Source organism: Brienomyrus brachyistius, chromosome 3, assembly GCF_023856365.1.
Source record: "Brienomyrus brachyistius isolate T26 chromosome 3, BBRACH_0.4, whole genome shotgun sequence".
NCBI lineage: Eukaryota > Metazoa > Chordata > Actinopteri > Osteoglossiformes > Mormyridae > Brienomyrus > Brienomyrus brachyistius.
In genome coordinates, this window is record NC_064535.1 from 20,115,753 (window position 1) to 20,127,988 (window position 12,236).

Here is a 12,236-nt window from a genome sequence, read left to right on the forward strand (position 1 = left end):
CAGCAAATTACTGTAGGTACTGTTCTGTACTGCAGTAGGGTTCAGATTATATTCATTTGCAAATTCTTGTTTAAAAGTATCAGGTTTTGGGAAAAAAAAACAGCTATGTTGTGCTGAGGTTTCTGTTTTGATCTCTGAAAACTTCTTTTTTTAGCCGAATATCGATCTTTATGCACTGAAATAGCCTTCAGGTGGGCATTTGTAACTGCAGATAAGATGAGACACTTCACAACCTATTAATAGCATTAAGGCTATTTCCACTGTCTTTCCTCAGTCACGATTTATTTCTAAGTTGAAACAGTTCATAGTTAAGTAACTCATCAGTTTGGTCATCAGTCCTTGCCAGGGAATTTGAACCTGTGGTTTCAAGGTCGTTTAACATCTTGTAACTTCCATCAGGAAGAAGGAGCTGCTCTCTAGGGAGGACCTGGAACTGCCCTGGAGGCCCCTCTATGAGCTTCAGGAGCGGATTCTCTACTCTAAGACCGAGCACCTTGGCCTCAACTGGTTCCCCAAGTAGGTCCTCACCTCACGCTCTGCCGTCTCAGGGGTTAGGGCTGAGGAAGCTGTCGCCATTGGGTTTTGAAACATCAATCAGCTGACTCATTCAGTCACGGCATTGCTATTCATTAATTAACCCCAGACGAGGAATAAGGCCTGTTACCTTGACAGTGACAGGTGACTGAGGGTCAGTCTGCTGCCAGCAAAACAGGAATATGTATCTTACTGTTTTGTGGCTTTTCTGGTCATCTACAATGAATATCTGTGCATTTCTTGGCTCCAGTCAAGCACAGCTTTTAGACTGGATTATCTGGATTCTGACATCCCGTTACCTGTCTGAAACATCAGAGCTGATTGGCTTGCCGGTGACCCCAGGATGTAAATGTTCACAATTTCTTGCTCACTAGCACTTCATTATGCCTGTCCATCAATGTGAACATGTTTGTCTGTCATGGAATAAAGGAACTGTTAAGCTAAATGCTTTGTTAGCCTCTGTATTGTATTTAATGCAGCAGATTTTATTCGGTGTTCTTGAAAGGGGATTGTTGGCCATGTTTGTCGTGCCTGCTTTTTTTAAGCCAGCTTTCTTTTTAGTATTCTGCCCCCCTCCCCGAATCACCCTAGCCACAAATACAAGCCCTTATACCCCAAAATCCATAATCATTTATTGTTTAAGTTGCTTTGCCGGTGATTTGAAAAGTTCCCTTATGTGAAAGGGGACACAGTGGTACCATGGCAAACCGGCCAGTTTATTCATATATCCTAAAATGCAAAGAGCCAAGTTATTCTCTCTTTGTCAGAGATTGCAAAGTATTTCTCATTTACTGAGTATAGAGCACTGCCCGCACCCCCTTTTCTGATTGGGTCTTGGCAGAGCGACAGTGCTCTGAATGTCTCTCTGCCTTCTCCCTTTTTTACATTCAGCTCTCCTTGGCCGCACGCTTCCTCTAAACACGTAATGATAACGTTTATTCAGAAATGGTAAGGACAACGTTGTCTTTGTGTTCTGGCAATTTTTGAAAGCACCTATTTCATTAATTTTTTTTTTATTGCATGAGTTTCCAAACCAGCTTAAAAGCAAGACTGAACACTCCCACGCAGCTTGAAGCACAGGTCTTTTTGAAAATGAATTTATTGAAAATAACGATAAACATTTAACAGCCGATTGGCTTTGGAGAATGTCGCACTGCAACTTTCCCCAGCTGTCTGCATTTGGCCTCATCGTCACTGACGCTGCTGCGTTTTCTCCTGAGTATTGCCGACGTGGTTCTTTAGTCAGGGGGTGTCAGCGTTATGTCAATATTGTGGGCAGGAAGTTGTTGCTCTTTTGTTTCCAGTTCTACAGTCACATGTCCCTCAGAGGCTGATGAGTTTTGCTGATGGGATTAAATGGAACAAAAGGTGTTTTACCTTGAGTTCAAAAACCACAGCATTGTCACTGGTGTAAAATCTTCGGTATCATGGGTTTAAGCGTCAAGGCCAGCTGCTTACAGATGACATGTGTGTTGTACCCCAGAGCTCTCCTTGCAGCTATCACATGACCTCACAGACCCCAGAGTATGGAGATATATTGATAGACACCTGTCTTGTATTTAATACGAAACTGTCTTTCCTTGTTGCAGACTTTTCTGATTAATATGGCTGAAGATGAAATGGCAAACAAGAAAACAATTTTGATTTATCTCTGTAGTTTGATATGTAACATAGGAAAATTAAAATGAGCCCACAGTTTTCCTGTGGTTGTTGGTGTGTGGTTGCATAGTTGCAATTTTCCTTTACATAAGGAGCTATTTGTAATGGTCATGCAAAAATTTCTGAATGTAATACAGAAAGAAATGCAAAGAACTGAATCGAGAGTAAATAGACTGGAGATGCCACTCCCCTTTATGTGGTTAATGGAGCTGTGAGACTGTGAGGTCACTTTAAAATCAGTATAAAAATGCCCCTGTGACATCCATTTGGTTTCGTTAAAACTGTCACTGGTAGCTAACTGCATGAGGTCAAATGGAAGAGCAGGATCTTAGCAAGCTTCTTCAATTTATGCAGTTTCTTATCAGGATGAAGCAGCGATTCAATATAATTACTCATCCGGGCAAAGCAGGGATTCAATACACAGTTACTCATTGGGACGAAGTAGGGTTTCAATACACAGTTAATGATCTGGGTGAAGTTGGGGTTCAATACACAGTTACTCGTTAGGACAAAGTAGGTATTTAATGCACAGTTACTCAGCGGGATGAAGCAGCAATTCAGTACATAATTACTCATCTGGGCAAAGCAGGGATTCAATACACAATTACTCATGATGAAGTAGGAAGTATATGCACAGCTACTCATTGGGACGAAGTAGGCTTTTAATGCAGAGCTATGCGTCAAAAGAAAGTAGGGATTTAATGCTCAGTGTTCAGCATTTGGAGGCTGCAGGAGCCAGTACGTCTGATGAAAAAAAGTTACATCAAAGTTGCAGCTTCCTTCCTGTTGCCGTGGACACGCAAGCCCTGCTTCTTCCTTATGGGTCACACGCTTCCCTAGGTCAGGATCGCAGTAGGAAGATTGATCTGGGTGTTTGTGATGAGAGCAGGCTCCTGTTTTTTGCACGTTGGCGGTTTTGTGCATCGGTGTGCTCAGTGCGCTCATTGTCTTGATTAATAACCACCTGCATTCTTGAGCCTCTGGGATTTTTTTTTTCTTCCTGAAAATGGCATTTGAACCTCCTCCTCTCTCCCCCCACCCCCACTTCTCTTCTCCAGCTCTGTTGAAAATGTGCTGAAAACACTTGTGAAAAGCTGCAGGCCGTGAGTATCCTTTAAAAATATGAAATATTGACCGGTTCCAGTTTAAGTCAAGTTCTTTTTGTTTTAAAACACTTTAAAATCAAGTTTGTAATTTAAAAATTTAATTGTGGTCATTATTTATATTATCATTATTTATATTAACTGCTGAAGTCTTTTGCTGCTACAGCATTCCATTTTTAATTTTTGTGCAGTGCGTTGTGGGAATGACCTCCAGTCTTGCAGTGGTGACAGTGTATCACCTCATATCACACCAATCACCTCCAGAGTTTCCTGTTACTGGGATAGTGCAAATTGGAGTTGGCACTCAGCTGACTGACTGTCAGGAAGTCCTCATGACCACAGAAGTGGTGGCCGGGTGGCTATGTAGTCTGTACACAGCATTGTGTCTTTGAGGAGATGTTAGACCTGCTCACTAAGTAGCCTTTATTTCTACTAAAATCCATACATTTCTAAAATTCCTAATATTAGTTGGTTGCGAAGATGATGAATTGCGTGCTTTGATAACATTGTAAGAGCGATTTTTGTTTCAGTGCGGGTCTTACCTGCTTGCCTGCCTCCTCAAGGTGACCTTTTCCTGGTGCCCTCAGGTACTTCCCAGCATCATCCACCCAGGAGATGCTAGATGAATGGCGCCCGCTGCTCTGCCCCTTCGATGTCACCATGCAGAGGGCCATCAGCTACTTCGAGCTCTTCCTGCCCACCACACTGCCCCCGGAGCTGCATCACCAGGGCTTCCAGTGAGTGTCCGATTCAGGGCTTCACACACCCGGCAGTGGGGAAAACGTCTTCACTGCTTCATTGGAACACCATCGAAGAGGCTTATAGTCAGCCTTGAACCTTAGAACAGCACCAGTTCAATTGATAGAGTCTATGCGTGACATATATCAGTAGAATACATGGTCCAGTACTGTTCTGGCTGGAGACCTTGTGAAAGGGTGCACGTCTCTTCTTTTTTTCAGGCTTTGGTTCAAAGAGCTAATAGATTTGTGGCTGTCAGTGCAGAACCTGCCAAGCTGGGAGGTGGTAAGTAGGGGCCCTGGTCACGGTTGGTTTGGGTGTTAATACCCCTAGTTGCAATTGACTCGTTAATCACACACCTGACTAGGGAGGTGCCTTTTATCTTGTTTGGTTGGATCGTTTAACTCATTAGTGAAATAAGCTTCATGCTCATAAGCTGCAGAACTTGGATGTTTCTCTAGCGATTGTGCCAAAAGGTCTAAACGACTGTTATGCTACATTTTCATAACTTTCCCCCTCCTCTAACCACCCCCCCCCCCCCCCCAGCATCTAGTGAACCTCTTTGCCCGCCTTGCCAATGACAACATCGGCTACATTGACTGGGATCCCTATATTCCCAAGGTAGGTGAACAGCCCCCCTCCTTCTTTGACTCATTATCCTGATCCTTCCCCCCATGTTGGGTGTGACTTAAAGGAACAAGCATAAAATGAGCATCATTGCTACCAGTAAGGGCATAGCTGAAATTGAGTGCAATAACCGTCTGGTAGTCTCCTGCTCCTGGCCTGCCCCAGCAGTGCTCCATGTTTCCCTTCCACCTCCGATAGGAAGGTTATCGGTATCCTATTGCAGCCAGTGGTGGCTGTGTGTTATTCCTGGGTGATATACACTGTGCATTGTTCTTCTCTTACGTAGATGCATGCTCTTTTACTCATTTACAACATTACTGAGCCAGGCAGTCGGTTCTGCTTTTCACAGTTGACCGGTCTGATCTGAGCTCACTGTCCTCTGTGTGGGTGTTTGTTTGCTTGTTTGACTAATTATCCAGGTTGGCATTCTACCTTCAACTTTGTACCTATTTTGTTGGATTTTCAGTTGAGCAATTTGGAAGTTTTCGGAATACTTACCTATCTGCATTTGTAATGCATTATATCTGACGGCATCATCAGGTCCCTCTTTTCCTGAGGGTACCCCGTTTCTCTGGCCTGTTGCTCTGTAAGCCGGGACCGTGTGCATGCATGCTTGCGTGCTTGTTTTACACACTGCCTGCAATCTGAGAGTTTGACCCCTGATTCTAGACCCCCGACAGCAGAGGTCAATATGTTGCTGCTGATCCTAATCGTCTATCGTATCCAGCAAAACGGTGTTGATAATGGCCCATTCCATTAGTCACCTTTTGTATGAATAAATGGATGGCTTTGTTTAAAATGGTGAGTTTGTTTCCTATGATTAATGAAGTCACCTTATAAAGAACACTTTTTATTTCATACAAAGGTGTGATCCCTCCAGCACCTGAATAGTTTTAAGTAATTTTACCCCTTTGTTCTTAGGTTTGGAGATATGTGATTTCAATGATCTCTATGTGTTTCAGATATTTACCAGAATCTTGCGAAGTTTAAATCTTCCGGTGGGAACCAGTCAGATGTTGGTTCCGAGATATGTGACGAACGCCTACGACATCGGCCACGTCGTCATCTGGGTGTCCTCACTTCTGGTTAGTGTCCTAGGTCATGCCGTTAGCATCCTCTTCCTGTGCGTGATGGATATGCAGGCTTTCTTGTGTGGAAATGAATAATTTGTCATAGAAAATGTGAATCAGAACCACAGTGTTACTTGGTTTTAAAAGGGAGGCATGACACAGGTAAACCCAAAATTGTTATTGTGGCCAACCAAGTGCTTTCCCTAAGTTTGGGCTGCTTTTCTGGGCCGTGGAGCACAGGTGTGAAAGTCTGTTCTGTCTCTGACAGGGAGGACCCAGTAAGCAAGCCCAGAAACAGCTGACCGGCCTTTTCAAAAGCATCACCTCATTCTTCCATCCCTCAAATCACGGCCGCTGGCTGGTGAGTGAGCTTGACATCAGCATACAGAATGGGGCTGCTCTGCCTCTGGGGGCATCGTACTTTCTCACTGCATTGCAAAGGGGCATTTGTCATGTCCTGAGTGGGTGGCCTGTAATCATTATAAGGGTAACAATTAACCAGACCTTTTTTAATGTGAACTGTGTCAATGAGACTTTGCTTTGCTTGTGTTTAATTTGTTGCTGTGAAACACCATGTGTTACGTTACACTATCATAGCAAATAAATGTATTAAATCCCAGGAAGCATATGGAGTATTCGGGGTAAAATGAAGGTATTATATGAGGCTCTTGCTAAATGAATAATGCTTAAAAGCTTACTTTTATGGACATGCATCATCAGTTTTCTATTTCCCAGCAGACTGCTCCCTAGGCACGTTTCCACATATTTAAGTAACAGCTGGATCTGAATGCTGACTTTTGATTGGATAAGGTGTCCTAGGGGGAGGGCTGATGCTGCCTTCCTTATCCTTTGTGTATGATTTGGGCATACCGCAGGCGCTCAAGGCGAGGCTGCCACAACTATAAATGGCTTCCCTGTCACACAACGCACATGCCTTTTCTGCCTGCCTCAGGTCTCGTCATCCTTCTGTTCTGCCTCCACATGCCTCATAATTAATCACTGTCAGTACCGCTATTGCTCACCGTTGAGTTTTTTCCGGGTTTGGTCACTGTCACAATAATGAACAGGGATTCTAATAGGGTGTGGGTATAATCAGTGGAAATTGGGGGGGGGGGGGTCTGGGATAAAAATGGGATTGATGTAAACATCAGAGCTCATCAAAGCCTTTCACTGCTCTCTTCACATTCTAGGTAATTTAATTTTCACGATTGCTTTTACTTGGAAAGCTATCCCACAGGTGTCATATTCGGGTGATGTAATACTGGCTGCGAAGGTTCTCCAGTTCTCCAGTTCAGTATAATGTTACCAGCACACAACTGCTTATGTTTTCTTCAGCTGAAAGATAATGCTTAATGTCAGCTGCCCCATGGACACTCAGTACAGAACACACAATATCTGTATTAAATACCACACATGTCTCTGTAGATTAGAGTGTTCCTGTTAGCTCTACTTTTCTGTTTAGCGCATCAGTTGAATTCTTAACTTTTTTCATATGTATCATTTTCCGTCCAACTGTATAATTTCCACTGCTTTGCTTATCTTCCCTGTGTTACTTGGGTTATGGCTCACAACCCAAAGACATTAGGGTTAGGGTGTGTATATTGTTCATGGGCATGCCCTGTGATAGACTGGCATCCCATACAGGCTGCCCCCTACCCTGTGCCCTGTGATAGACTGGCATCCCACACAGGCTGTCCCCTACCCTGTGCCCTGTGATAGACTGGCATCCCACACAGGCTGTCCCCTACCCTGTGCCCTGTGATAGACTGGCATCCCACACAGGCTGTCCCCTACCCTGTGCCCTGTGATGGACCCTGTGCCCTGTAATAGACTGGCATCCCATACAAGCTGTCCCCTACCCTGTGCCCTGTGATGGACTGGCATCCCATACAGGCTGTCCCCTACCCTGTGCCCTGTGATGGACTGGCATCCCATGCAGGCTGCCCCCTAACCTGTGCCCTGTGATAGACTGGCATCCCATACAGGCTGCCCCCTACCCTGTGCCCTGTGATAGACTGGCATCCCATACAGGCTGCCCCCTACCCTGTGCCCTGCGATAGACTGGTATCCCATCCAGATTGTCCACTAGCCCATGCCCTGTGATGGACTGGCATCCCATCCAGGGTGTCCCCTTCCCTGTGCCCTGTGGTTCTTGGGACAGAAGCACAGGCTTCGCAGTAATCTTGCATTAATGTATGATTTACAGTGCCTGCCAGCTCCTGACCAGCTGAGATTCTCTTTCCTTTCTTGTGCATCCAGATGAAGCTGATGAAGCTTCTTCAGCGTCTCCCCGCCAGTGTGGTGCGGCGGCTGCACCGTGAGCGCTACCGGAAGCCCACTTGGCTGACCCCCGTGCCCAACAGCTACAAGCTGACAGAGCAAGATGTCACCGACTTCGTAGAGAGCATGATGCAGCCGGTGCTGCTGGCCATGTTCAGCAAGACAGGTAGCCTGGATGCGGCGCAGGCCCTGCAGAATCTGGCGCTGATGCGGCCTGAGCTCGTCATCCCCCCAGTGCTGGAGAAGTGAGTTTTCCATAATTCTGCACATCATGACCGGCTGACTCCTGTTTTGGGGTTTAAAAACATTGTCACTATGTATTAAAACCTAAGTGTTGAGGGAGCCTCCCAGTGTCACATGGGACACATTAGCCCCCAGGGGGCTCGGACAGCTGCTCTGGCTGTCAAGCGGACGTCCACTGGGCCCCGGCAGGGCTGTGGGTGGAATCGAGTGGATGACACTGTGGCACAAGTGTGTTACGTAATTCAACGGTGCTTGTAGAGTGAAAAGGAGCAGGTGGGCATGCCGGATGTCACCCCTCCTGAGTTGTCATGGGTACTGTGGGCTATTGGATAAGGCGCCCCTAGGAGGAAATAGCTGGAGTCAGTTGCATTTGTGAAGTCACTGCAGTCACTCGTGTGACTGACTGTTTTTTCTTTATGACAAAATGATATGGGAGCCTGGTGCAAGGTGCACATAGGATTATGGATAACAGATTGAAGTGATTTAGGGGTGATCAGATCTTTGTTTTTGGTGATAAGTGGTGAAACAGGATTTCTGTCTGCTCGCTGAGGAAGTGGGCCACTGTTTGGTAAGGACTGGGATTTGCTTCTGTTTATATTAATAGTTAATGGTATTTTGACATCGGATATTGAAGATTCTTGCGGACTGGTTTTGCTCAGCTTCTATATTGATCTCCCAATAGCTCTGTACCTAAACTGGGGAGCATGACAATAAAAGTTGAATCTAATCTAATCTTAGAAAATGTTGACAGGCTAAATCTTATACCACTACGGTGGAGGGAATTTCAGCTCAAATGCAGTAAAATGAATGCCACTTACGGACAGCCTTTCAAAATGGATGATGCGGCTTCCTGCCTGTGCTGCAGGCCACTCCCGCCTGCAGCGTTTTATGGGGCAGTAACTCTCTGCAGATCACCCCAAACATGCTGATAAAGCAAGTTCATGACAGAAATGGTTTCAGTTTTATTTGTTATCTAGTGTGAGGAGTATAGCTGATTCCATAGCTGTCATGAAAGCCTGACTGCATGGCAGGGTAGGTTTAAAGCAGGAAAACTGAGTCTTGTTGTGTAGTTTACAGAGCTTAGTTTTTCACCTTGGTATGCGGCTAATTATTTTACTGGAGAGATGACTTAGGGATTTAATCCAGCAACCCTCATATTACAGGTCACTATGCCACTCACTGGTGAAATTACTGAAAGTATTGAAACCCCTCTGCGGCCCGTTTCCCCAACCAGGACCTACCCCGCTCTGGAGACACTTACTGAGCCGCACCAACTGACAGCTACGCTAAGCTGCATGATCGGCGTGGCTCGCAGCCTGGTCACTGGGGGGCCCCACTACCCTGAGGGTCCTACACACATGCTACCCCTTCTCATGAGGGCCCTGCCAGGCGTTGACCCCAACGACTTCAGCAAGTGCATGGTGGGTTGCCTCCTGATGATCATACCACATGTTTATCCATCTTACTTTACTTACAGACCTGTATTCATGTGGCAGGTCAGGTCTGCCGTCTTCTAACAAATACGCCTTATGCTTTCTCTCTGCTCTGCAGATCACATTCCAGTTCATCGCAACCTTTTCTACTCTCGTGCCTTTGGTTGACTGCTCGTCCGCCATTCACGAAAGAAGCGACCTGACAGAAGTGAGTTTCTTGCATCTCGCTGCTGCTGCTTCGGTTTCTTTCAGCTTCTCTGTGATTCTCGCTTCCTGTGTTTCCATCGTTTTTTCTTTCTCTCTTTATTCTCTGGTCCTCAGGTTGAGCGGGAGCTGTGCTCCGCCTCGGCAGAGTTTGAAGACTTTGTGCTTCAGTTCATGGACAGGTACTCGGAATCTCCATGTCAGTTGCCTTTATTAGTATGGAGGGAACTGGAATGTGCGTAGATGAATTAATGTCTGCATGCATAAAAAAAAAAAAAACGTCCGTATGTGCAGGTGCTTTGCGCTGATCGACAGCAGCACGCTGGAACAGACCCGTGAGGAGATGGAGACAGAGAAGATGACCCACCTGGAGAGTCTGGTGGAGCTCGGTCTATCTTCCACCTTCAGCACCATCCTCACACAGTGCTCCATGGACATCTTTCAGGTAGGTTACTAGCTCTAAGGGGGCTCCCTGAACCTCCTTGGGGCTGGACGTCATGGCCATCCCACATGCCCAGCTGACGCGACTATGAGTAGGCGCCTTACTCTGACCATCTTTAAGACACAGTCAGATATGGCTGCTCTATGCACCCACATATGTAAATAAATGGAAACTGATGTGCAAGAAGGGAATCCCAAATATACATTTGCATTCTGTCTTTAGGGAGCTTAACACTGTGAGGACGAGGGCATCGTCGGCAATGCCGCGTATCTTTCTCGTGTATTTCAGTTCACAACTCACTGAAATCTTAAGAAGCATGAAAGAAACGATGACTAAATCCGTAATCTGTCTTCAATTCACAACGTCCATTGTCAGAAGTATTAAAGTTATGTTAAAATTATGTTAAATAGGCAAAAAAGTAAACTTACTTTGTTACCTTACCTTGTTTTACCTGCATCGGGGACGTGTAGTACCACTCTCACCTGAAGATCACTATTCACATCCTAAATAGCCACATTACCATGTATTCAAATCGCATTCGCATCATAGTTTGATGAAGAATGCAACAGTGAAACGCGATCCAGATACATCCCCATCAGCACCATAATAACGGGGTTGGGGGGGGGGGGGGGGTGGCCAGGTGTGAATGGCTCATGCATGCATATGAAAGCTCCTACATATTAACGTTGCAACTGCACCATTTAGTCATCTTCATGTACCTAAGACTTTGGTTATCAGATATCTGGGATCAAATCAAACTGCCACCATTGCTTACTATGTACTTTTATAATGTTTCTGCAAGTGTTACAAACTACATTTTGCAATGTCTGTACTTTGATGTCAAATTACAAACTTACCATAAATCTGACATATTTACGAAGTACATTAAAATTAAGCTGAGTGTAATTCCATCCATCCATACATTTTCCAAATCCTACTTAGCCGCGGGGGGTCCGAAGCCCATCCCGGAAGCAATGGGCATGAGAAATATACATGAACAATTCAGGATGGGGGGCCAGCCCATCGCAGAGCACACTCACACACCATTCACTCACACATGCACTCCTACGGGCAATTTAGCAAGTCCAATCAGCCTCAGCATGTGTTTGGACTGTGGGGGGAAACCGGAGTACCCGGAGGAAACCCCACGACGACATGGGGAGAACATGCAAACTCCACACACGTTACCCAGGCGGAGACTCGAACCTGTGAGTCAACAGTGCTAACCACTGCACCACCAAGCCGCCCCATACAGTGCTAACCACTGCACCACCAAGCCGCCCCATGAGTATAATTCCAAAACAAATATTTAAGAAATGATTAATTTGCCATGAATTTAGTTTATGATATTGAATGAAATGTGTGACCATGCCCCAATCAGTGAAAGTGTGTTCCCTACCCCAAGACCCCAGAGGGTTAAATTTAGTTAATGGATCTTAATCTCAACCCAAACTAAAAAAACGGATGAAAAGTCCATCTGACATGACACCTGCTATTTATTTTGTGTGAATTCTCCCCTGTCAGATTTCTTTGGATATTTCTCTGGATATTTCTCAATTCCCGGAATGCAAAGAATGGTTTGGGTGTAAAGGGCCATTGGGATGTATAAGCACAGTGACCTGCCAAGGCCAGGCAGGTTTACAAATAAAGAGAGCAGGGGAATCCAACAGCTTCAGGTTCTGGGTTTGTCATTACCAGCCCCGCAAGGCCCACAGGTAGTTTTCTGAGCCCTGCTGCCCTACATATCTAAAAATAACCTATGATGGACATTTTAGAGAATGAGGGAAAGTCTTCAGGGCCACTGTGTGCAAAGGGTCTACATGTCCCAAGCACCGGTTTACTTAGAGTGTGGAGTGGGGCTGGGACCTCTGGCCATCTTGCGACAGAAGTCATGTGACTGGGG

General features: G+C 45.6%; 1 protein-coding gene across 2 annotated transcripts in view; it reads left to right on the top strand.

The window, feature by feature from the left end:
* The window catches only part of psme4a (proteasome activator subunit 4a), a 40,898-nt gene that overhangs the window by 9,640 nt on the left and 19,022 nt on the right, over positions 1-12,236 (top strand). The window contains exons 3-15 of one of the 2 annotated variants that reach the window (XM_049007888.1): positions 400-516; positions 1,426-1,482; positions 3,252-3,296; positions 3,884-4,033; positions 4,256-4,319; positions 4,581-4,655; positions 5,624-5,746; positions 6,000-6,092; positions 7,991-8,256; positions 9,489-9,675; positions 9,806-9,895; positions 10,009-10,073; positions 10,186-10,336. In XM_049007888.1, the coding sequence (XP_048863845.1) occupies positions 400-516; positions 1,426-1,482; positions 3,252-3,296; positions 3,884-4,033; positions 4,256-4,319; positions 4,581-4,655; positions 5,624-5,746; positions 6,000-6,092; positions 7,991-8,256; positions 9,489-9,675; positions 9,806-9,895; positions 10,009-10,073; positions 10,186-10,336 (1,483 nt within the window). The remainder of the gene's footprint in view (positions 1-399; positions 517-1,425; positions 1,483-3,251; positions 3,297-3,883; positions 4,034-4,255; positions 4,320-4,580; positions 4,656-5,623; positions 5,747-5,999; positions 6,093-7,990; positions 8,257-9,488; positions 9,676-9,805; positions 9,896-10,008; positions 10,074-10,185; positions 10,337-12,236) is intronic. The other variant, XM_049007889.1, reaches the window with a different exon arrangement.